This window comes from Coregonus clupeaformis, chromosome 16 (genome assembly GCF_020615455.1).
Source record: "Coregonus clupeaformis isolate EN_2021a chromosome 16, ASM2061545v1, whole genome shotgun sequence".
NCBI classification, from domain to species: domain Eukaryota; kingdom Metazoa; phylum Chordata; class Actinopteri; order Salmoniformes; family Salmonidae; genus Coregonus; species Coregonus clupeaformis.
Window position 1 is genome coordinate 11,712,779 of NC_059207.1, and position 26,326 is coordinate 11,739,104.

General features: G+C 41.6%; 2 protein-coding genes across 4 annotated transcripts in view; both read right to left on the reverse strand.

Moving 5' to 3' along the window:
* Positions 1-3,133: 3,133 nt before the first annotated feature.
* Positions 3,134-7,992, reverse strand: si:dkey-245n4.2. Its single transcript, XM_041900325.2, has 5 exons — positions 7,867-7,992; positions 6,143-6,691; positions 5,236-5,361; positions 4,835-4,925; positions 3,134-4,383 (listed from the first exon to the last, which is right to left on the reverse strand). Exons 1-5 carry the CDS (start codon positions 7,913-7,915, stop codon positions 4,176-4,178), a joined length of 1,023 nt encoding a protein of 340 aa, XP_041756259.1. The 5' UTR covers positions 7,916-7,992; the 3' UTR covers positions 3,134-4,175.
* An 88-nt stretch (positions 7,993-8,080) lies between these two features.
* LOC121584441 (arrestin domain-containing protein 3) overlaps positions 8,081-26,326 on the reverse strand; it is a 28,018-nt gene continuing 9,772 nt past the window's right edge. The window contains exons 2-6 of one of the 3 annotated variants that reach the window (XM_045225618.1): positions 12,749-12,806; positions 12,489-12,636; positions 10,086-10,182; positions 9,589-9,845; positions 8,081-9,341 (exon numbers count right to left, since the gene is read on the reverse strand). In XM_045225618.1, coding sequence (XP_045081553.1) covers positions 8,880-9,341; positions 9,589-9,845; positions 10,086-10,182; positions 12,489-12,636; positions 12,749-12,806 — 1,022 coding nt within the window. In that variant the 3' untranslated portion in view covers positions 8,081-8,879. Of the gene's footprint in view, positions 9,846-10,085; positions 10,183-12,488; positions 12,637-12,748; positions 12,807-26,326 lie in introns of all 3 variants that reach the window. The other 2 variants (XM_041900324.2, XM_041900323.2) reach the window with 2 other exon arrangements.

Consider the following 26,326-nt stretch of genomic DNA (forward strand, 5'->3'; position numbering starts at 1 on the left):
GCGTGCATGTTTGTATTCATGTTGTGTTCCTAAGGAATCTGTGTGTGGGTTTGGGTGTGTGTTCAATCATGTAGAGTTCATAGGTATGCTTGTACTCAGAGTTTCTATACCATTGGCACTTATACTGCCACCTCAGGAAAAACTCTCAGGAAAATAGTTTAGATTGAAAATAGATAAGATTTGTGTCATGAAATTAAGAAATAATTCATGGCTGCTATCAATACCAGGTCAGGTAGAGCAGTGGGCCAGTAACTGAAAGGTTGATAGTTCAAATCCCAGAGCCATCAAGGTGAAAAATCTGTCGATGTGCTCTTGAACAAGGCACCAGGGTCACTGTTGATAATGGTAGGCTGTGACACCACTCTCTGAGGGTGTCTCAGGGAGTTGGGATTAGCAAAAAACACATTTCCAATTTGTACATGTGTGAAACAGGACAAATGTAAGCACCCACCAAATTACTAATATACAGGTAATCATGATTATTGGCATCATAACAACGATAGTCAGAGGAGTTAGACTGCAAGTTCTAACAGAATCATATTCACAACAGCCAGAATTTTGTAACTAGATGTTCATACACTTGTTTGAGGGCGTTACACCATGTCATCACACCCACCAGTGGTGAGAGCCTGCCATAGCTGTTATTACCATAATATATACCTAAATTGGCTATAGGTGGTTTGACCACCCAAATTAATTTACTATAGAGCATGACTAACTAATACATTGATTCATAACATATTATCATCCGTTATTGGCCTTTTACCAGTATATTGATATTGGCTGATAATTCCATCGATATTCGATAAATAGGATGAAAATATTTATTTCACGTTTATTGTGGCCATTCTCATTCAACCCTTATTTTACCAGGTAAGTTGACTGAGAACACATTCTTATTTACAGCAACGACCTTGGGAATAGTTACAGGGGGAGGAGGGGGTGGATGAGCCAATTGGAAGCTGGGGATGATTAGGTGGCCATGATGGTATGAGGGCCAGATTGGAAATGTATCCAGGACACCGGGGTTAACACCCCTATTCTTACGATAAGTGCAATGGGACCTTTAGTGACCACAGAGTCGGGACATCCGTTTAACGTCCCATCTGAAAAACAGCACCCTACACAGGGCGATGTCTCCAATCACTGCCCTGGGGCATTGGGATCTCCTTAGACCAGAGGAAAGACTGCTCCCTACTGGCCCTCCAACACCACTTCCAGCAGCATCTGGTCTCTCATCCAGGGAAACTTAAGAGTGTTATCACATATAGTTCTCTTTAAAAGAACTGATCTCAGCCCTCTTTAAAGTGAACTCTCTGGTAGAAAATAAAGCAAAATAACTCAGTTCTCTTTGTAGTCACACTGCCCTTGCATGAAGACCCAACTCTTTTGCCAGTTCACTTCACCTATTTTGTGGTCCGAGTCCTCTTTGCATTCACATTGCTACGTTTAGAAAGGAACCAAGATCTTTTTCCAACATTCACTCAATGCACTCTGGGTTTTTACAAAGTGCAGGACAAGCCATTCCATCAGAACGTGTTATTAGCCAGCCAGATATACCTTTACATTTTGGAAGCTAATAGATTGCATTTAGTTAAATGTGCTACACATAGGATTTTGTTAAGAATTACAGAAAATGTCCATAATATATCTGCAGTAATAGTGGAATGATAGTGTTTCACAGTATTACTTAAAGCTGATTTATGTTTGATACGGCAATGCGGTCAGGAGACTCCGTACAGAGGGTGTGACGCAATTGCGGCGCCTCCGGAGGCTTGTGGAGGACAATTCAAGCTCCGTACGGCGATGCCGTGCACCTCCCACATTTTTTACAAATGCGGAGGGCTCCGTATAGGTCCACATTGACATGATTGGTTGACGGTAGGTGGGGGCGGTGTCACTTCCTTGACAACAGCTCTGCTCCGCGAAGCGCAAGAAGTATGAATGCTCAGACTTCTGCAGATGCCGCATCGCCATAAATGCTGTCTGGCCAATGCAGATGTCGGATTGACCATAAATCGGCTTTTACCTGCCAGCGTTGTGATTGGCTGTGATATTTGCCTATTGATTCTCCAGCTGGAGCGGCATTGGCTGTCAAAATAAGAAAAGCTGTGTTATCTAGAGGAAATCGGGTCAAGTGGTTGCTAAAATTCTACACTGTTTGCTGAATTTCAGGTCATGTGAGAAAACAAGCACTGGATAGTATAGGGAATCATTGTACCATCTACAAATAAAGGGCTCAAGCGCGAGTCTCCGCCATGTTACGGGGAAATGGGATGCGGGGGAGATTTGTTTTGAATGCAGCCTAGCGCTTTTGCAATTCACCTAGCTTCCACATGGGGGAGAAATTCTAGGTGTAGCACCTTTAAAAAGATGATACATTTATTTAATTTATTTTTTACTTTTACCCCTTTCGTGGTATCCAATTAGTAGTTACAGTCTTGTCTCATCGCTGTAACTCCCCTACGGACTCGGGAGAGGCGAAGGTCAAGAGCCATGCGTCCTCCGAAACACGACCCTGCTTCTTGACACACTGATTGCTTAACCCGGAAGCAAGCCGCACCAATGTGTCTGAGGAAACACCGTCCAACTGACGACCAAAGTCTGCTTGCAGGCGCCCAGGCGATGTAGTGCCTTAGACCGCTGCGCCACTCAGGAGGCCTAAAGATGAGACATTTATAATCAGAAAGTCATATTAATATGTAAATATTATATATTGGTAACAGAATAGCAGAATAATACTGCAGTAGATTAAATAATGCTCTAATTGGAAATGGTACACGTAATGTAGGCTACTGCCCCTTTAAGAGCTAGCATTGATTTTGTGGTTAATGCTATCCAGGATCCTTGGGAAAACCATTTCCTAACCAATAATGTGTATAAACCCTGGATGACAGACAGGGGGCGCTGTATTGAAGCCACTGCGCCGCCATCTTGGTACTCCTCAATTGTAAAATATATTTTTGGAAGCTATAGAAATGCATTTATTAATGTCTACACTCGTTTTTGACACCTATATTCTATTGTGATCTAAACATTAAAAATATATAACAACATTTTCCTTAAAGTATATATTCTTTGAGTACTAATGTTACTGTCCCCACTACAACAACAAAAAATACTTAAGTACATGTAATTTTGTCCTTGAAACATTTAATTGAAATACTATAGAATTCCATTTATTCCCCCATATCGGTAAGGCTCTATGCATCAACATATCAGAATGTTGTACAGTAACGGTCAACACTAACTATATTAGTGAGCAAGTACAATATCCATAATTCAGACACAACAATCCTTACAAATGTTATTTTCCCACATTTCACCAATTTAAAATGTAATTTCACATAATATCTTCTATACAAAAGCTACCATAATACTAGCTCTGAAAACATCCTGTTATCATCGCAAAAACTATAATTATTCTCTTCTATTCTCATTTGTCTATTACTAGATTGCCAACATTGTTGACACCTCAACACACTAGCAATTGATATCATGGCAATGCTACAAATACATCAGGAATCACCTTGAACATCCTTCACTCTAGTCTAGTGTTACGACTACAGTACATACAATCCACTACTGACTCACACCAGCTGGAAGCACCTGGACATTTGTCTCACTAAGTTAGAGGGAAAGTCTGTTTGTCCAGTTCATCCGGGGTTTGGAATATACCGTAACGGTCCTTCAACCAGGCTCAGCTTCATCTTCTGGCAGGACTTCATTGCTCACTTTCATCTCAGCTAGGCCAGATACTTCTAAGGGAAGTGAGTGCTTTCAAGACATTCCATGAAGCGTGTGGGTTGAAAATGTGACCTGACAAAGATCCAACTCGGATCGAACCGTTGTCTTTTTTGTGCGTCTGATTAAATCACCATGGGAGCATACCAGAGTTGCAGACATTACTTTTTTCTTTGATACGTTCATCTGCCCTGCACCTGATGAGTTGGATGTGCATATTTTTAAAAATGTTCCTGTGTAGAAAATGTAACATGACCGCTATGCTGATTCATATCAGCACACTTCTTGTGGAATCTAATATTGAAATGCATTGAAATGTGTGTGTGTGTTCACTGTGCACCTCTGAACCTAAAATAGATTTTCAGATTCCCTTTGTTTCTCTTTCTCTCTACAAGCACAAAGACACACACACACACAGACACATTTGTCCTTCAGTCAGTCAGGTAGCTGTCGAACAGCGGGGTGACTGTACCGTCCTTCCACTTGATCAAGATCTCTCCTCGCTGTAGGGAGGGAGAGTGGGCCGCCCGCATGGGGTGCTGCGTGAGGGGGGCTCTCTCACTGAGCACGGGGGACCCTGGCTGACTCACCACCCCTGTAGGAGTGTACGACTTCAGCATACACACCACCTTCTTCTTCCTGGGAGAGAGAAATCATTAATTTGTAGTTCTCATTTGTAGTTTTGCAACTGTGTGGGAAGTTGTGGTTATTGTCGTTTTAAAAAGTTGTATGTGATGAAGTTGTAGTTCTGGGTTGTTCAAAAAATCTTCCTAACCACAGGATCTTTGGAGCATAATTCACATTCAGGAGGGAAATTCGATAATTCTTGAATGTAGTTTTCATAATACTGGATCCAAAATGTATGTTTATGGTATTACTGGCAAGTTGCATTTCCCCTTAGGCCCCTTGTCAGTAGACCAGTAGTGGTGCAGTGGGCAGGTTAGTCTAGCGGTTACATGGTGAAAGAAAATCTGTCAATTTGCGCTTGAGCAAGGCACTTAACCTTAATTGGAAAAAACACATTTCCAATTCACACGTGTATTACTACACACTTGTACATGTTTGAAATAGGAGAAATATAAGCACCCACCTGTTGTGGTGGATGTTGAGGAAGAGTATGATAGTCCCCAGCACCAGAGCCAGAGAGCTCAGCACCAGCATGGTCACTTTCCAGCCAAACCCTATAACACACACAAAGAGAGAGAGATGGACAAACTCTCAGAAACTCCCATAATCGACAGTTCAGAGTGAACAAACGCTTTCCTTTAGAAACTGGAGTTATCTGAGTGGGCTTATACATCAATACACCCACTCTACAGATTCCTATGTAAGTTTCTCTCTCCTCTAGCGCCACCGTGTGGTAGATAAGGCACATAGTAGAAGGACCCACAGCCCATCTGGGCAGAGAAATGTGTTTTGCTCCTGGATTTGTTTTGAAAGCAGTTATAGTCTTCCTTCCACAACCCTCCGGCAATAGGTTTCCCAACTCACCATACTCAGCGGTGAAGAATGTAATTGAGGGGCCCTCAAGGCCCGTGATGCTTTCAGCCAGATGAGAGAGCTCGGTCCCAGGGTCCATTCCAGTGGTGTTAGGGGCAACCACACCATCCCCTGGAACTGGAGGGGGGGCATCACATCAGCATTAGAGTGTAATAACACAGGAGTAACACCCTAGTTATTCTCTCAAAGCCATAGCTCCTTTGTTTTATTAACCTGTTCATCAATTAGTATGCCATCTCACCAAAGCCAGACCAAAATACTTAACTGAGGATCATGAGATTGAATTGAATCAAAAGACATACACATAGGTCTAGACTAGTGCCCCATAGGACTGGTGTAGGGAGGAGCCCCAAGTGAAGAGTTATGGACTTGCTGGCAACCAGCCCATATTAGGACCCTAAATATTGGAGAGCACTTAGCTGAATGAGATTTAGCCAGCAAGGACAGTGGAAATCCAATCCCTGATGGAACTAGTGGTATCTGACCATGCTGAGACAGCATTTGGATCGCCCACTATTAAGCCTAAGACAATGACCGAACCAAGGTATTCTCAAAGCAGATAAGAAAAAGTGACTTTGTTATAATGTATTTCTATGGCAAATGAAAGATGGGTAGAACAAATACTGACAGAATAACTTAAGACTTTGTTTGGTAGGCACTGCATAGGAGACAATGGAAATAACAGTGACTATGACCCAAGACATGTAGCGTACAAGTACAGTTGTGTTAATGTAATTCAGCGCTTGACAGCGAGGAAATGTACAACCGATGAAAATGGCAGTTACAGATAGCCCACAGTATGATGAGAATGAATGAGATCTATAATGAAAGCTACTGAAGGATGACATTATGCACATCCCTTCTCTATGATGGGACCCTAGCCGACGGTTCTTCTTACTCGACTCTGGTTGGCTGTTTGTATTGGAAGGGGCACTTGTTGAGGGGGGCAGAGCAGCAGTTTGTGTGGACCTGTGGCGATGGTGGTGGTGATGGCTGTCTCTATCACCACACACAGTATGTTTTCCCAGCGTTCTCCACTTGCTGGCCTGCCCACGCTCTTTAGAGAGGAAGATCTTAGACAGCTTAGAGGATACGTGACGAGCGTTGAGGTGGAGCCCCTTTCCTTGAAGTGCGAGGTGGCCCTTCTTAGAGCAGGCCCATGCCTGGCCCTCCCTGCCCACCTCGCCACCTGCAGCCCCAGCTCCCTCCTCATTCCCAGGGCCACAGTAGTGCAGTCGGACACTCAGATCATGCTCCTGGCCACTCAGACACTCTCCTGTGAGCCGGCTGCTCAGGGCTAGGCGCTCAGGGAGCCACTGCCACTCCTGCAGCGCTGAGCCAGGGATGCACTCCCCCAGCACCACCCTGCCCCCGGGATGCCCATCCTGGACCAGGACCTGCACACACTTACCCAGCAGCTCATTCCTGATGCTAAAGCCAGCCACCTCTATGGGAGAAAACAGTATAATATAACATTACAGTGCATTAGCCTATGAAAGGAAAGAAGCTCCTTGGACAAACAAATGTGTCCAGGTCAGACAAGGTAGGCTATAAGGTGTAGGCTCAGGGCTAAAAGGCTCTGGTTTACAGCCATGTTATAAACTAGACTATTTTTTGTAATATGAACTGATTAAATAACAATGTCCTGGCCCATGGAGGGATTATTCCCATGTTGTGTTTTGGTAGCTATTCATGGATTGCAAGTTACGTCACTATTGTTTTGAACATTCGTTTTGGATTGATGCCTGTCTGAGCATTCTACTCAATGCATTATTATTGAGCACTGATGAAGATTTAATCAAAAGTGCATTACAGTGGTTTGGAAATACAATGACATTAAAAGAGAGGCAGTTAATTAGTAGGAAAACCTTTTGTCATCATTTTGATGTCGCCAGATTGACTTTAGATGCAGTACAACCAAATATGTTTAATAAACGTTAGCTAGCTAACGTTCGAATTGCTAGCTATTTTTTGACGAACTTTGCTAGCTAATGACATTGCCATTTGTCTAAAGTAAATTTGACGACATGATAATGCTGGCAAAGTTGTTTCCTACTAAATATTTGACTACTTTAGCAATGTCATCGTATTTCCAGGCACTATAGTGTAATTTTGACTTAACAGTCGTTAGCCTCCGTCCAGAATGACTGGGTTTATCACGACTTTAGGACCCCTCTATTGCGCCGCCGGTAGAGGGCGGCTTGAGAACGTTCACAACAATGGCGCGACCCGAGGTGGAACCTATTAATGGGTGTCCCTAGCTGTCACGTTACTCTGTGAAGTCGAGTCAGTCAGTAGCTAATTGCTGAATTACAGCTTTACAACAACAAGCTTCCTCGCACTAAAATTCGATTTAACTTAGCTGTAATAGATTACTTTATACTTGTATAGCTAACTTTTGAGCTGCTACAGTAACTATCTAGCTAGCTAAAAACAAGTGTGGATGCATGCACACTACTGCAACGTTAGCAAACAAGCTAGCTAACTATAAACAATATTGTTAAGTCTAAACCAGAAAACTAGCTAACTTAAAATATTTTATAGTATAGAAAAATAAGAGAAAAACAACACATTTCCCCCATTAAACTACATATAGCTAGTAAATTTCTTACAAGTTCTTACCGTGGAAAACGAGAATGAAAACCCAGGGACCCAAAACCCTGCTCCCCATGACAAGTAGTGCAGTACCGTGTCCCGTGGCAACAGCCTAGACGTGTGCGTTAGTGTGTTGAGTCGAGATGTGTTCCCCACAGGGGCGAGGGGTGTGAACTGAACTTCATGCGTCCAATCAGAGCTGGTTACCTAGCATACCACATAATTAAATCGCACAAACAGCTACAATTTATAATTGCCATTTATGTGGAGTAGGTCATATGCCAGCAAAACTAACAGCAACCGAATATTGATCTAATAATGATGATTGGAAGGCTAACATGAAACAGACTTGAAAATGTCTGACATAAACAAACTGTGAACAAAGAATGTGATAGGTAACAGGAGTCTGCCCCTGTAGCCTATATAATAATAGAATAGAAACAATGCAATATCACACGCACTGTAAATAAATAAATGAAATGAGGGTAGGCCTATGCCTCCTGTGATATATTTAATTAGTTAAACAACAACAACAGCAGTAGTAGTGCAATACTGTATTTTCTCAGTGAATACATCATTGGTACCAAATGTGTGTTAGCAAAGGTGTCCTGGTACAGGGGTTTAAATCACAACAATACTGAGCAATTAATGCTGCATGCATTTTGCATTAACAAATGAAGGGCACTGTGGTGGCAAACCTGGAGTCAAAAAATTTTTTGCAAAATAATTACGTTTACATTAATTCATAAAGGCAGTCAAGAAGGCACCATATGAGTGATCTGAGCATTACATTAAAAAAATATATATTTTTATAAATGTTGCATCAGACACAAATCCTGGAAGACAGAACTCAAAAGCAGGTCTAAAAAAAAAAATCTTTATGGTTCAAAACACACAAAGAAATGATATAGACTTGAAACACTGACTTAAACCTGGCATTTTGTTCCTTCACTAACATACTGTTTACAGGTCTGTTGGTGTGTGCAACAATGACACACTGGGAGTGGATCAGTTGCATCGCGTCTGTCAAAGATGAGTGTTTATGGAGTATCAGGGTGATATGTTTCAGTCGCTGACGGAGGAAAGAGGGAACAATACGACGGGGGTTGGTCTGTCTCTTGAGGAGAGGTGTGTGAAAGCATCATCGGGGCAGTCAGGGGTGCATGAAATGGTGGCGCAGTTGGAGGTGGATGCATTAACAGGCGAGTTTGGTATGGGTATGTTTGCTGTGGGTCAGGGTGATAACTTCCTCCCATGGCTACAGGGGTAGGGTACACTGGTGGGACAGACCGATATAGGCTTCCCCCTGGACTCGAGGCAGGAGAATGTGGTCCAAAGGCTGTATCAGAAGGGAAGTCACTGTTGCTTGGACCACCTTTCGCAAATTTTTCAAACCCGAGGACAGGCCTGCCTGGTGATAGGTCAGACCGAAAGAAGGAAGGGATAATAACCAATGGAAACTTGACTTCAGGGTCTGTGGCAAGAGGAACGTCCAAGTATACCTGTAAAACAAACAGCATGTTAAGGAGGAGTATTGGGAATTCATCAAAATCTCTTTAGCCAAATCGTAACTTGAGATGCACATGCCTGACCTGCCTTTTTGCACTACCGTCAATGGGAGATCCGTGTGTTAGTGACTACGAATGTCAAGTTAATATGCATCACTTGAGCATAAAGCTTATCGTTAAAGCGTTACCTTTCTGTCTAATACTAGGAATATGAAGTGATTGTCCTGACACTTGGATGTACCTTTAGTATGTACTCTACTCTTATGATGTTACAGTTCAGGATGGACAAGTCCTGGTCAGCAGGTATCTTCAATGACCCAGCAACACTTTGTCGGGTGTTGGACGGGATAGGTTCTCTGACTACTTTGCAGACTGTCTGCTCTGCAATCTTTGTGTTGCCAGTAGCAATGAAAGTCATTTTCTGCTTCAGACTGAATTTGGGCTTAAGGTCACGGGAGGAGTTGTTCTTGGTGTTTGCACAGATATTCACCATCTCACCTAGAGTGGAAGAAGCCACCACAAAATTAAAGACAGTCTGATATTTCAAATAACCAACACAACAGTGCATTGGCACAGGTCCTGTACAGTTATGTTGAAGGCATTATAAATATTGACTAAGACTTGCATGTGAAAGTTAATTGTGTGATAAGGACACTTATGAGAGCTCGTTTCATAGTCCCTCTGAAACAGAGCATATTTTTCAGTATCAAGTTCTAGCCCTTCATGTTGATACATTACCTGGCATATAACCCATCCTTTCAACGTGGACATCCATGGTGACATGTCCTGAGGTGAATATACCAACTGACTTGTTCTTCACACCATGCTGAGGAGACTGGAACGCAGGATAAGGAAATTACATTATGTTCTATAATAGTATGACACAAGGAAACCTAACCGGGATCTGTACATCCAACCATCCACTTTCACACATACAGTGGGGGAAAAAAGTATTTAGTCAGCCACCAATTGTGCAAGTTCTCCCTCTTAAAAAGATGAGAGAGGCCTGTAATTTTCATCATAGGTACACGTCAACTATGACAGACAAATTGAGAAATACATTCCAGAAAATCACATTGTATGATTTTTAATTAATTTATTTGCAAATTATGGTGGAAAATAAGTATTTGGTCACCTACAAACAAGCAAGATTTCTGGCTCTCACAGACCTGTAACTTCTTCTTTAAGAGGCTCCTCTGTCCTCCACTCGTTACCTGTATTAATGGCACCTGTTTGAACTTGTTATCAGTATAAAAGACACCTGTCCACAACCTCAAACAGTCACACTTCAAACTCCACTATGGCCAAGACCAAAGAGCTGTCAAAGGACACCAGAAACAAAATTGTAGACCTGCACCAGGCTGGGAAGACTGAATCTGCAATACGTAAGCAGCTTGGTTTGAAGAAATCAACTGTGGGAGCAATTATTAGGAAATGGAAGACATACAAGACCACTGATAATCTCCCTTTATCTGGGGCTCCACGCAAGATCTCACCCCGTGGGGTCAAAATGATCACAAGAACGGTGAGCAAAAATCCCAGAACCACACGGGGGGACCTATTGAATGACCTGCAGAGAGCTGGGACCAAAGTAACAAAGCCTACCATCAGTAACACACTACGCCGCCAGGGACTCAAATCCTGCAGTGCCAGACGTGTCCCCCTGCTTAAGCCAGTACATGTCCAGGCCCGTCTGAAGTTTGCTAGAGTGCATTTGGATGATCCAGAAGAGGATTGGGAGAATGTCATATGGTCAGATGAAACCAAAATAGAACTTTTTGGTAAAAACTCAACTCGTCGTGTTTGGAGGACAAAGAATGCTGAGTTGCGTCCAAAGAACACCATACCCACTGTGAAGCATGGGGGTGGAAACATCATGCTTTGGGGCTGTTTTTCTGCAAAGGGACCAGGACGACTGATCCGTGTAAAGGAAAGAATGAATGGGGCCATGTATCGTGAGATTTTGAGTGAAAACATCCTTCCATCAGCAAGGGCATTGAAGATGAAATGTGACTGGGTCTTTCAGCATGACAATGATCCCAAACACACCGCCCGGGCAACGAAGGAGTGGCTTCGTAAGAAGCATTTTAAGGTCCTGGAGTGGCCTAGCCAGTCTCCAGATCTCAACCCCATAGAAAATCTTTGGAGGGAGTTGAAAGTCCGTGTTGCCCAGCGACAGCCCCAAAACATCACTGCTCTAGAGGAGATCTGCATGGAGGAATGGGCCAAAATACCAGCAACAGTGTGTGAAAACCTTGTGAAGACTTACAGAAAACGTTTGACCTGTGTCATTGCCAACAAAGGGTATATAACAAAGTACTGAGAAACTTTTGTTATTGACCAAATACTTATTTTCCACCATCATTTGAAAATAAATTCATTAAAAATCCTACAATGTGATTTTCTGGATTTATTTTTCTCATTTTGTCTGTCATAGTTGACGTGTACCTATGATGAAAATTACATGCCTCTCTCATCTTTTTAAGTGGGAGAACTTGCACAATTGGTGGCTGACTAAATACTTTTTTCCCCCACTGTATGTGATGAATAACACCTTACATCCATCCATCCTATTTCCCACATGTAATGAATAATAAAATGGACTAGATTACCATAAAACTTCAATTAAACGCTGAGTCTCAAATAGCCGCCTGTCCCTTTTTTTAATAGACGGGCATCGGCACACATTTCAGCAAATAAACGCCTGTTTCAAGTAAACACTGGGTCTAAATGAATTGTTTATGAGTGAACTTCAGTGAGTACCATAAAGAAGATAAAGGAGAGCAACATCATTGGACGAGACAGCAGTGTCATTTGACATGGTCGGCTCAACTACCGGAGATACAAGGCACAAAGGGGCGCAACAAGTGAGAGAATGGTGCTGAAGTGTGAAATCGGGGGTGTATGATAGTCAGCCTAGTCTTTGCAAATCTGATCTGCGATGGAATTATTATTATAATGTTTATACTGGTCATACTGGTCACAAACAGTGTGGTAGTCTTCAACATTTTATTGAGCAAAAGATGTCTGCATTAAGGAAATAGACGCCTGGCTCTAATAAGCGCTGGTTGTGTTCAGTGATTGAAGCAAATAAACGCCTGGGCTATTAATTGAAGTTTTATGGTAGCACAGATTACACACCATTAGTAGGACATGGTTCAAGTCAGCCTTGGAGACAAAGGTGATTTCCTTCACTAGGTCGCGTGTCTTTAGCCAACCCCTGACCAGCTTGGCTTCCAGTTTGTACACTATCTTGCCATGAGGACCCTTGAAGGATGATGGCATGCTTCTGTAATATAAAAACAGTGATACATACCATTTAAAACAACAATATGTCCAATCTGTAGCCTATATCAAACAAGTTTAATTTGACTATGAATTTGGCTTGTCTTTCCACTTACCCCTCAGGAATTTTGAAACCAAATGGATATCTATGGATCCCAGGGGGGAGTATATTGTCTGTAACAGAAATGGCGGTGGTCAACACAATAACAACCCAATGAGTAATTTCAGTGTTGGGGAAGCTACTCTGAAAATAGAGTTTACCAAGTTACCAATGACTTCACACTGGAGGAAGTTAAGCTACACTAAAACGACCCCTTTTCCTGTGTTTGATATAATATTATACAACAGCTGATGAAATTGTGTACTAGTTCCAGTAGTTAGCTACACCTCTACGTGGCAAAAAAAGTAGGCTAATTAACTACTGAAAACACTACCAAGATTTTAATTTAGTTCATCTACCACCAAGCTACTACTAAATTTAGTTAAACTAAAGAATCACATTTACTGAAGTAAATATGGTGTGCTTGCTAGTCTTGAAGTATTTCTGGTTGTGAAATAGTAGTAGTAGTAGTGGTAGTGGTAGTGATTGCAGTAGTAATGTTAGTAGTAGCAATGCTAATAATAGGGTTTTCATAGGCTATGTGTTAGCAGGGGTGAAAGTAGATTTAATTTCTTCCTGGTACGGGACCTCCTATGTGTGCACACACCAAAAACATTTATGGGCCTAATCATAGAATGACATATCAAATTTAGTCTTGGGCGATATACCGTGGGGGCTGCGGGGGTGCATGCTACACCACTGCTTATAACTATACGTTAAGTATAACTGTAAGAAATCTAAAATGTGTCAAATAATTATATCCAGCTCATGGCTCCAGCTTTGCATTTTGTTTGCTAACTTGCTAGCAAAGTGGCTAGATATCAAAAGCAATTGCTTCTTGGTTACAGCAGAGACATTCTAGCCTGAGTATCAGTCTATTTAGCTAACATTCCACTCCTTGTCATTGCCAAAGAGACTGGCCTTTCTGCCATCTTCAAATATGAATATTATATCATTAATGAGCTCTAGGAGAACAGAGGACTTGATCCTGATTCGATCACCCTCACAGCTATCCTCCAATCACAACGATTATCCAAATATTGAACTCTATGGGTGGGTTGCACCAACATGGCTTTAATTAATCTAGGATTAGAGCTAATCTAGGTTTCGTAAATCTAGGTTTATAATTAAGCAGAGATGTGTTGCACCACTTAATTTTAAATTTGGATCTGTAAATCTATGATTAAAGGTTTTAAACTATGATTAGTGACATGTTACACCAATATATGAGGTATTTGGTGAGTTGAAACGAACTAGCTAGCCTACTTGACAAATGAGGCCACAAAGTTGCTGTTCCTTGATAAAATAATAACAATGTAGAACTACTGCAACTCCATCGTGAAAGGTTGTCATGGGTTGGCTGATTTGAAATAAAATCTGTTATTTACCAGTACTAGACAGAAAACTAATTTGTTAGCTAACCTTAGCTACTGTAGCTAGCTAGTTTATAAACCAAGCTAGCCAGCATAAATTATGATTTATTGTCATTACTTAACGTTATTTAGCCATTTATTATTTGTCCGCTAGCCACCTGATCATGGCACATCAAAGAAGTTCAAATTTATCCGCTTATGAAAAAAACCTCTTGTCGGAGCTGATGGAGGAATTTAGTAACGTACTGGAGGATAAAAAGACAGACAACACGACTGTCAAAAAGAAGGAAGACACATGGGCCATTTTATGCGACAGATTTAATGGATCGACACGGATTAAAGAGAAGAGGGACCCCCATCGGATGAAGGAATGCTGGAAAAACTTAAAAGCGAAAGCTAAAAAAGGATGCGGCAGAGGAGAGGCGGGGTCTATTTCAGACCGGAGGGGGACCTCCGTCCAAGGGAATTGATCCTCTCTCCCAGAAGATTATGCGAGATGATTCCCCAGCAGTTTGCCCCTCTCCTTAACCCCTATGATGACGACGGACAACTCGACCCACCAATATTTAGTAAGCATAAATAACTGGTAAATATCAATGACTATAATGCACGTTAAAACTAACGTTAATGCTACTTCACTACAATGTTACCGTTATCAGGCCCATTACAGCATGTTGCATAACATCATTATTCGTACCAAGGCTGTATGTAAATAGCCTACTAATAATGAGTTCATTTCCTGTCTTTCCTTTCCTTTAGTTGAGCTGACACCATGTGCTGTGGAGAAATAGCAGTGCCTGGATCTCGCACCAGCAGCAAAACACCAGACAGGCCAAGCAAACGCCCCAAAACTGACATGAACCAAGCTCATATTGATGTTTTGGAGCTGGAGAGAGAAAACTCTACTGCAGATTGAGGTCCTGAATTTACAAAAAGCGCTACTGCAAATTCAGAAACAGAAACTGCTTCAGGGAAACAAATGCCCACTGTGTAAAGAATGCTGATCTTTTTATTTATTTAAGCAATTATTTATTAAAACAATGATTTATTAAAACAATGCTTTCCCAAGCAATTTGGTGTCCTCCAGTCTTGTCCCCACTCTTAATATAATAATAATAATATGCCACTTAGCAGACGCTTTTATCCAAAGCGACTTACAGTCATGCGTGCATCCATTTTTGTGTATGGGTGGTCCCGGGGATCGAACCCACTACCCTGGCGTTACAAGCGCCATGCCCTACCAGCTGAGCTACAGAGGACCACGTGTGACTTGTGTTCTGGTGCTTCCAGTTCCACCCTGTATGGTATTGAGAATAACAAAGTCTAAATAAAACATTTGAATACAGATAGCCTAAATAGGAATTGTTTGTGTTGATCAAAATATAATATAGCTTTTTACATGTTACCAATGTTACATTATATACACCTTAGGCTGAAAAATGGTTCTCAATCAAGGTTCTCCTCACAGCATTCCCATTTTCATTGGCAGCATGTTGCACCTGGCCATCTTCTGCATTCTCCTCAGGTAGGACCTCCTCAGTCTCCTCAGGTAGCTCGTCTCCTTGTCTCTTGCCAAAGTTATACAGAACTGCCACTGCAATAATGATTGTCAGTGTAGTGTCCATCTTCGTGCGGAGCCCCTCCTTTAGGCAGGGGAATCTTTTTTTCCACACTCCAAAAACTCTCTATGAGACCTCTTGCCAGGATATGAGAGGTGTTGTATTCTCTCTCTTCAGGTGTCAGGGGGTTTAAAAGAGGAGTCATAAGGTACCCACGACAGGCATATCCATTGTCACCTAGTAAGTGGCCTTCATATGCCCCCCTTTCCAGCATTGCACACAGACGACTATTGTCAAAGATTCTGCTGTCATGGGTGGATCCTGGCCATCTAGCTACGATGTTGGTGAGCTGACCTTTGTCGTCACAGACAGCCTGCACGTTGATGGAGCAGTAACCTTTCCGATTACGGAATAGTTCTCCATTCTCACCACCAGGGTTGTGAATAAGAATGTGTGTACAGTCTATTGCCCCTAGTACACCTGGGAATCTCTCCTGCAAAATCCAGCTGTAGTTTCCTCTGTAGGCTTGAACCTTATGCACTGATTCTTCAGACTGGCAATAGCACTGGACACTGACTACAATCCTGCAGACGGTTGACTTGTGGAGTCCAAAAAGGTCCCCATCCACCATCTGGAAACATCCAGTTGCGTAGAACCGTAGGGTCACCAAGAGCTGAAGTAGTGGGGGTACAGCCGTGTTCCTATCACTCCCATGCTTAATGGATGGTCCAACCTTTCTTTCCAGTTGCATTACAGAGTCCTTGGAGAAGCGGTATCGCCTTGAAAACTCATCATGATGATGACGTGTTTCTGCGCATGAGCTTAGCTAGCCAATGTCGCCATGACATCGCCTACAAGTGTGATTGGGGATTTCTATTAAAGAAGCAGTTTTTGCTTATCTTCATACTGTACTGTCTTTGTTGAGTTGGTCCGAGTCGATATTCAGGTAATAATAAGGAATTCCCCTCGACCACGCCCACAAAATGGAGAAAACAAACATTATTTCACATTGACCCCCATTGTAAAAGAGGCAACTTCGTTGTCTATTTATTTTTGTTATACAGTAATAACAAAACATGCCGAAAAGCTTCTGTGTTGTTCATTGTACATGTATGTGGTTACTGAACTAAGGTCTTTATCTAAACCAAAACAGTTTGAGTTTTTAGCATTGAAACTGCAGTTATCGAAAGCTGTGAACTTAGCTTTAATAGGATGTTATAGACCTCCATCTGCAAAAGTTGAATCCCTGGATTCTCTGGCTGAACTGATGCGTGGTTGGTGGGAAAATGAAATGGTCCTCATGGGTGATTTAAACTGGGACTGGTTATCTCCAAACTCCCAGGCCATAAGAGGACTGTGCAATACACTGAATTTTACTGAAATTATAAATGCAGTCACAACACTCCATCCAAAATACATCTCTAAGGCAACACATATTGATGTTATTCTAAACCACAATCCGCATAAATACTCAGCCGTTGGTATTTACCCTAATGATTTAAGTGATCATTGTGCAGTTGCTTGCATTAGAGACACTAACATCCCCAAAGTGCCCCCTCAGTTCATAGTCAAACGAAATTTTACGCAATTCTGTGAGCATTCCTGCATGAACTTTATGCATGCTACTGGGATAGGATTGCGCTTATTCCAGACATCGAAGAGGCATTCTCCTATTTTCATTAAATGTTTTCTACTATCTGTGATAAACACGCCCCTCTCAAAAAGTACAGGGTAAGAGGTAGAGACAATCCCTGGTTTACAGGGGAATTATCTGATTTTATCCATAAACGAAACACACAATGGGCCAAAGGCAGAAAGGGTAATTCCCAGGCTGAATGGCAGTTATTCAGGGCACTGAGAAATAAGTGCACCTTGTTAATATGGAAATGCAAATCTAGCTTCTATTACGAATCTACCAAGGCAAACCTCAATAACCCAACGAAATTATGGGAAACCATTAAATCCATGAATGCTAACATGAACTCCTCTGGTCTTCCGATGAAATTGACCTGTGAATGAAACTGCCGTATGCCGGCCTATTGTTCATCTATTTCATTTTACCAAGACTGAGCTTTCAGAAGTTGTAAAGGCACTCAAATCTATTGATATTAAGAAAGCGGCTGGCCCAGATGAATTGAACCCTTATTTTCTAAACATTGGTGCAGAGATCATTGCTGCCCCTCTCACTCATATATTAAATCTTTCATTGGCGAGTAATACCATTCCAAAAGTCTGGAAAGCAGCCTTTACATGGAGATGGCGGTGGGCTTGGACATGGGCAGAAATCACATGGCAGTGGTGTAGATTGGGAATGTTGACCTGCATGGGTTCCTCCTTCCTGGGACACAGCGGTAGCGACAGTACACAATTCATATCACCGCCTAGTATTAGGTGGTGTATCCATATTTGGCAATTGAGAAAATACATTTGTGAAGAATTAACTGTTATCCCAATTTGGTGCATAAATGTTAGCTAAGATAACAGGTGTACTATACAGTCTTCCTACTACAATAATGAAACGGTCTGCTGAGTCTGTCTCTACACTTGACGTTGCAAACGGTATGTTCTTCCTAATTAAAATGGCTGCTCCTCTAGTTTTAGAATGAAAATTGGAATGATATGACTGACCGATCCACCCTCCTTTTAAAGGAGAGTGGTCGAAAGTGCGGAGATGCGTCGCCTGAAAAAAGGCGATATCTACTTTAAGTTGATTTAAATGCGCAAGAACCCTTTTACGTTTCACTTGGTGATTTAAAGATTTAACATTACAGCAAAAGTGACCGAGCAACCAGCTGTCTCTCTCATGATTTTAGGCCTAGCCATGTAAAGTCAGGTGGGAAAAGGATAAATGCCAGATTACAATAAGAACTGACCCATTCATTTTTTTATTTTTTTTTAAGAGCAAATTAAAACCCAAAAGTTGAAGAAAAATTAAAAACATAAACAAACAATACTCTGAAGTCTGGTATGAAAAAGAAAACCCACCCTAGTCACCTAATGGAACAAGTTAACTGCTAATCCCCAAGCAAAGATATCCACACATAATGTGCTTGTAGTGGGGAACACTAAACCTATCGAGTAGAGAGCCCTGCTGAAAGATATCCACACATAATGTGCTTGTAGTGGGGAACACTAAACCTATCGAGTAGAGAGCCCTGCTGAAAGATATCCACACATAATGTGCTTGTAGTGGGGAACACTAAACCTATCGAGTAGAGAGCCCTGCTGAAAGAAATCCACACATAATGTGCTTGTAGTGGGGAACACTAAACCTATCGAGTAGAGAGCCCTGCTGAAATAGTGAAGGATTTAAAACAAGTTGAGCATAATAAATAAATAAGAAATACTTATTTACAACCCAAAACTAGGCTGTTTTAAAATAAAGTATAAAACATTTTATAAATCACATCTTACAGCAATACCACTAGCAGCAATATATTTAAAGAAAATACATAGCGGGGGCGGAGCTAGCATGTTGGAGTGAACGTCTGTGTTTGAGAGAGGCTCCCGCAACTTTTTACGAAACAATCTAACTTCACCTAATTTACCGCACTTTTTACACCATAAGTATATTTTGAATACAAAAGTGTAACTTTTTATGTCAACATGTCAAGTAAGAAATCCTCATCGGAGGCCTCCTCCCCACCAAACGTGACACTTTCAGAACTTACCCTGGCTCTGGGAGAACTACGTGTTGCTATTGCTGAGGATTTCAAGGCTGCTATTGCTGAACTGGACACCAAAACCGAGAGCACCATTCTAACAGTTGCTTCGCAGGGCCAGAGTATTGTGGAACCTTGAGAAGGCTTCTGAATCCTGTTAATTGTAATGCATTCCAGGTGACTACCTCATGAAGCTGGTTGAGAGAATGCCAAGAGTGTGCAAAGCTGTCATCAAGGCAAAGGGTGGCTATTTGAAGAATCTCAAATATAAAATATATTTTGATTTGTTTAACACTTTTTGGGTTACTACATGACTCCATATCTGTTATTTCATAGTTTTGATGTCTTCACTATTATTCTACAATGTAGAAAATAGTAAAAATAAAGAAAAACCCTTGAATGAGTAGGTGTTCTAAAACTTTTGACTGGTACTGTACATAATAAATTCTAACTTATTTGATATTTGGAGGATCTCCAACCCTACAGGTAGGGAATAGTCCTTTCACTCTCATGTTCACAATGTTTATACCCGAATTGACTACTTTTTGGTTGATGCTAAATTACTCCCTTATACCTGTAATGTGAGGTATCATGATATTATAATCTCTGACCACAGTTCACTCACCTTTTCCCTGAGATTGGGTGACATCGTATCAAGCGAGAGGGTTTGGAGGTTTAATCCTCAGCTCCTCACAGAACCGACATTCTGTGAACATCTTAAAGACCAAATTACATTTTTCTTTGATACCAACGACAACACAGAGACTTCCCAAGCAGTATTGTGGGAAACACTGAAGGCTTATTTGAGAGGCTGTATCATCTCCTTTCAGGCTGCCAGGAGAAGGCAAAGCAGATAAAAATTACTGGATAGGGAGAATGCTAGTCATCCATCTATGGAGAAACATAAAAAAATATCTGCTTTAAAATGTGAATATAAATCGGATTCTCTCAGCTAAAATGGCTAAATCTTTTCTCTATGCCAAACTAAAATATTTTGAGTTTGATGACAAACACAAATTATTTGCCAGACAACTTCGAAAAACTGAGTGACTGAATGACTCACAAAGTTAAATATGCAACTGGGGAATTACTCTCCCCCAAGGACATCAATGACAGATTCCGTCAGTTTTACGAGACTCTATATACATCTAATGCAGATCCTAACACCTTAATTATGCAAAACTTTTTGGAGGACTGTAATCTCCCTGCCCTGAACCAGGAAGATTCTAACTTCCTGAATAAGGAAATATCTCTCTGAGAAATTCGAGAAACAATTAAATCTCTAAAAAGTGGCAAGACCCCAGGCCCAGATGGATTCCCTGGTGAATTCTATAAAACATTCAGCAAAATTCTCTCTCCCTACTTGCACAAACTGTTTGTTCAGGCCAATCAGGATGGAGCTCTCCCACCTACTTTGGATTTGGATAGTTATACATAAAAAGGGTAAAGATCCAGAAGAAGTAGGGTCATACAGACCAATATCTCTCCTCAATACAGACCAAAAGATCTTAGCAAAAACTCTGGCTAACAGGCTTAGCACTTTAGTGGGCAAATTGGTCCATTCGGACCAGACCGGCTTTATCCCTAACAGAAACTCATTCTTCAATCTCAGGCGCCTCTTCAACATTATGTATTCTCAGAGGTTACCCAACGTGGACCTTGCCGTTATATCTCTTGATGCCGAAAAGGCCTTTGACCAAGTTGAGTGGTCCTATCTACTTAAGGTGTTTGGGTTACTTAAGGAATAGTGTTTGAGGTTGTTGCTCACTGGTTGAGTGTGTCTTCTGAAACCATTTGAAATGTGTCATGTTATTAGAGCAGGGAGCAGTTGACCTGTCGTGTTTTTAAAATGTTTATTATTTGTTTTTTGCAGCGGAGGCCTTTTAAAAAAAAGGCCTGGGTCATTTTTCTTTTGCTGTCTGAGTAACTGAGAACAGATGGATAAATTATGTAATTGTAGTGTTGACTGGAGAACTGCTGTGGGTCAGTCATTATTTTAGTACTTGTGAAGCACACGGTCGTGTCATCAGACCCCTTCACAGCCTTGTGACACACAATCATTAACACCTCCACACAAGCATTTGGTGTTTTTGACAAACATACTAATGCTGACATGTTACACTTTTGATTTTATGTACACTACCGGTCAAACGTTTTGGAACAACTACTCATTCGGGGGGTTTTCTTTGTTTTTACTATTTTCTACATTGTGGAGTAGTAGTGAAGATATCAAAGCTGTGAAGTAACACATATGGAATCATGTAGTAACCAAAAAAGTGTTAAACAAATCAAAATATATTTTGGGATTCTTCAGGTGGCCACCCTTTGCCTTGATGGCAGCTTTGCACACCCTTGGCATTCTCTCAACCAGCTTCATGAGGTAGTCATCTGGAATGCATTTCAATTAACAGGTGTGCCTTCTTAAAAGTTAATTTGTGGAATTTCTTTCCTTCTTAATGCGTTTGAGCCAATCAGTTATGTTGCGACAAGGTAGGGGGGTATACAGAAGATAGCCCTATTTGGTAAAAAAACAAGTCCATATTATGGCAAGAACACCTCAAATAAGCAAAGAGAAATGACAGTCCATCATTACTTTAACACATGAAGGTCAGTCAATAAGGAACATTTCAAGAACTTTGATAGTTTCTACAAGTGCCGCCGCAGTGGTCTAAGGCACTGCATCGCAGTGCTAGCTGTGCCACTAGAGATCCTGGTTCGAATCCAGGCTCTGTCGTAGCCGGCCGCGACCGGGTGACCCATGGGGTGGCGCACAGTTGGTCCAGCGTCGTCCAGGGTAGGGGAGGGAATGGTCAGCAGGGATGTAGAGCATGGCGTTTGCAACGCCAGGGTTGTGGGTTCGATTCCCACGGGGGGTATGAAAAAGAAAAAAAATAATGTATGCACTCACTAACTGTAAGTCGCTCTGGATAAGAGCGTCTGCTAAATGACTAAAATGTAAATGTAAATGTAAGGTCCTACAGAAATGTAATATTGGAGATGGGTTCATAAAATGGATCCAGCTTCTATATAGGAACCCCTGTGCGAGAATACTCACTAACCAATCATTGTTGCCCCGATTTAAACTTTATAGAGGGACAAGGCAGGGTTGTGCACTGTCACCTCTGCCTTTTGCTCTAGCCATTGAACCTCTCGCTCAAGCGATCAGATCGCACGCAACAATACACGGCTATAATACTAAAGATACTCAAAATGGGCGGCAGGTAGCTTAGTGGGTAAGAGCGTTGTGCCAGTAACCGAAAGGTCGCTGGTTCTAATCCCCGAGCCGACTAGGTAAAAAATCTGTTGATGTGCCCTTGAGCAAGGCACTTAACCCTAATTGCTCCTGTAAGTCGCTCTGGATAAGAGCGTCTGCTAAATGACAAAAAAAATAAGATGTCTCTATGTAATGGAACCACAATCTAGTATTCCAGATATTCTTGATTTTATTAACCTGTTTGGTACCTTCTTGGGATATAGAATAAATTGGAACAAGAGCGAATTAATGCCCATACAGTTGCAAAACCCCTCTTGATTAGAACTTCTTCCATTTAAGTTATCTTCAGATAAATGTATATATCTAGGAATTGTAGTTACCAAACAATACTCCTCTCTATTTAAAGAGAATTTCCCCTCTCTGATGCAAAAACTCAAGGCAAACATACAATTTTGGAGAATTCTCCCAATTTCCCTGCTCGGAAGAATTAATGTCATTAAAATGGTCTTCCTCCCACAACTGCTTTATCTATTCCAGAACATCCCGGTATTCATACCTAAGTCCTTTCATAAACAACTGGACTCAATTATCAATCCATTCATCTGGGATTATAAGACACACAGGATAGGTAAAAAACACCTCTGTAAGTCCAAGATGGAAGGAGGATTGTCCCTCCCAAATGTTATATTTTACTATTGGGCCGCTAACCTCCGTGCTGTTACGTTTTACCTGGATGACGCACATCCGTCACCCAGCTGGCTTAGTATGGAGCATGAGGATTGCTACCCCTTCTCTATTGGCGCTGTGATTTTGTCCACTTTATAGTAACAATCCTATTATACATAGAACAGTCCATATCTGGAAGCAAATTAAGGTCCATTTTGACCTTAGACCAATATCATTCCTGCTTCCTATTGTAAGGAATCCCTCCTTTGCCCCCTCTAACCTTGATAACGCCTTTGAGCGATGGGGAGAGCTAAGGATCAATACCATAGGGGATCTACATATAGAAGGGACCTTTGCCTCCTTTGATTTTCTGAGGGAAGCAAATGATCTTCCCAGATGTAACTTTTTCAGATACCTACAGATTAGAGACTATGTTAGAAAACATCTTCCTACATTTGGAAATGCTAAACCTTCCATGTTTGACGGATGCATCAAAATGTGTCCCACCTCAGGCAAACTGATATGACGCTTTTCAATCTGTTAGCACACCTTCAACAGAATGTTAGCACAACTTCTACAGAATGTTAGCACACCTTCTACAGATGCCATTAAGGCAAAATGGGAGGAAGAGCTAGACACTGACATTTCTGTAGCAGACTGGGAAGATAGCTTGGAGTATATCCACACCTGCTCCATTAACTCCAGACTGGGAAGATAGCTTGGAGTATATCCACACCTGCTCCATTAACTCCAGACTGGGAAGATAGCTTGGAGTATATCCACACCTGCTCCATTAACTCCAGACTGGGAACATAGCTTGGAGTATATCCACACCTGCTCCATTAACTCCAGACTGGGAAGATAGCTTGGAGTATATCCACACCTGCTCCATTAACTCCAGACTGGGAACATAGCTTGGAGTATATCCACACCTGCTCCATTAACTCCAGACATCATCTCATACAATTCAATATATTACACTATTCCAAAACTAAGCTGCATAGGATATTTCCTGATACCTCCCCTATGTGTGATCAATGTCATGCTGCGGAGGGTACACTACTCCACTACTTTGCCCTATGCTCTAACTTGCATGGTTATTGGTGTGGAATTTTTAGGATCCTGTCTGAAATTCTGGAGACTTCAATTGACCCAGACAAGCTTCTGATCATCATGGGAGTGTCCAAAACCCTAAACAGATTAACCAACCCCCAAAAACAACTAATTTCTTACAGTTTCATTTAATTTCAAAATCTTGTTGTTTTGGAAAACGAAGGAAGTTCCCTCTACCAAATGATGGCTCAGCGATTTGGCAAACACGCTACACTTAGAAAGAACTCGATATATTCTGAGCAATAAATTATCAAAATCTGGCAACCTCTCCTCTCTTATTTGGACCATTCGGCGCTGTGAATTTGTACATTTCAATGCACTCTCACTTGTGATATTTTAATCTACCCTTGGGTGGCATGTGCTTGCCCCGTCACCCGAGCAGTGGGGAGGGTTGATGGATGATGAAGGAGGGGTTGATGGAGAATTGGATATGGGGGGTGACATCTGCCCTCTTTCTGTTTACCTGTCCTTGTTCTGTGTATCTTATCTTATTTTATATCATTTATTTTGTACCTATAACTCTGGGTCTTTTTGTATCTGTCTGCTCTTTTATGTTTATATAAGAATTGCATACTTGTCTTTTCTACAAAGTACCTATACACCATTCTTGTGTGTGTTCAATAAAAAATATTTTCGAACGAAAAGAAAAGACATAGCCTAATAATAGAACTGTGCTTTATCTAACCTGGATACAGGTACCATCCACAAATGAAATGAGCAGCTTCATTGTAATAAAATAAAACATCAAACAAAAGGAGAATTGACTCACCAGCATTAAGGCACTAACGTTACCTAATAATAACAACAACTGATGCCACTGGCAACGATATATCTAAAAAAGAGAGACCTAATCGCAAAATAGGTGAACATTCAGTAATTTGCTTTGTCTGACCTCGGTAGAATATTCGCCTTAACAAAGGCTGTCACCTTATGGGGGTCTTGGAACTCCTTCTCGGTGCCGTTGTATGTTACACGGAGCCGGGCAGGAAAAGCCGCACCATACTGAACGTCGGTCCATCCCAAGGAGCAGACTCTTGACATCGTTTGAAAGAGGCATGGTCACGGGCAACGCTGGGGGCATAGTCTGGGAAGATAGAGATGGGTGCGCCGTTGCATCGAAGTGGGCCAAATTCTCTGGCACATCAATACAATCCTGGTAGTAGTGTAGTTTATGCATTGTTCCTTAAGGCTAGCCACATCAGTTTTGAGCTTCTTAACCGTGGTTTGTAGCGTAGTCATGTCGTCCGAACATGTTGCCAAGCCTTGTTCCATGTCGGAGACGGTTTTCTTTACTGTATCCAGTTCAGTGCGAACCGTTGCCGTATGCTTAACGAGTTCATACTTGACTAATTGTAACTCTAACTTAATAACATTGAAGTCCTCACTGAGCACCTCTTTGAGCTCTGACTTGAGTGTAGATGAAATGTCCGCTCTGAGGGCAGCAAGAATCTCGGCCTTCAAATCCTCTGTGTCCATTTTTTCGCCGAGCTGAGGGGAGGAGCCGCTGCTCCCACTTGTTGAAGAACTCAAGCTCCTCGTCTTGGGCCTAGTGTTGTCTCTTTTGTCAGTGAATCCGCTGAACTTAAACTTTTGCAGGTTATGTGCCATTTACGTGTTAAAACAAAAATAAAAGTTGAGCAAAGTAAAGCATGTCATTCAAAGGCTGTGTTTCCTACTTCTTTTTGGGTCAAAGCGCAAAGAAACTATTAAATAAATGCAATTTCAGCAGGAGCTCGGAAAAAACGTAACCTCCTCCATGGCTTTCTCACTAGCGCCCCATTTTGGGGTGGGTGAAGGTCTGTATGGAGGAGTGGGCCAAAATCCCTGCTGAAGTGTGTGCAATCCTGTTCAAGACCTACACGAAACGTATGATCTCTGTAATTGCAAACAAAGGTTTCTGTACCAAATATTAAGTTCTGCTTTTCTGATGTATCAAATACTTATGTCATGCAATAAAATGCAAATTATTACTTAAAAATCATACAATGTGATTTTCTGGATTTTTGG

What these genes read in the sequence shown, in the direction of transcription:
- si:dkey-245n4.2 (XM_041900325.2), bottom strand. Translation starts at nt 7,915, where the DNA reads ATGGGGAGCAGGGTTTTGGGTCCCTGGGTTTTCATTCTCGTTTTCCAC. An exon ending in TTTCATTCTCGTTTTCCACG is followed by an intron (nt 6,692 to 7,866) that starts GTAAGAACTTGT and finishes TTTCTCCCATAG; the next exon opens with AGGTGGCTGGCTTTAGCATC. An exon ending in AAACAGCCAACCAGAGTCGA is followed by an intron (nt 5,362 to 6,142) that starts GTAAGAAGAACC and finishes CCCCCCCTCCAG; the next exon opens with TTCCAGGGGATGGTGTGGTT.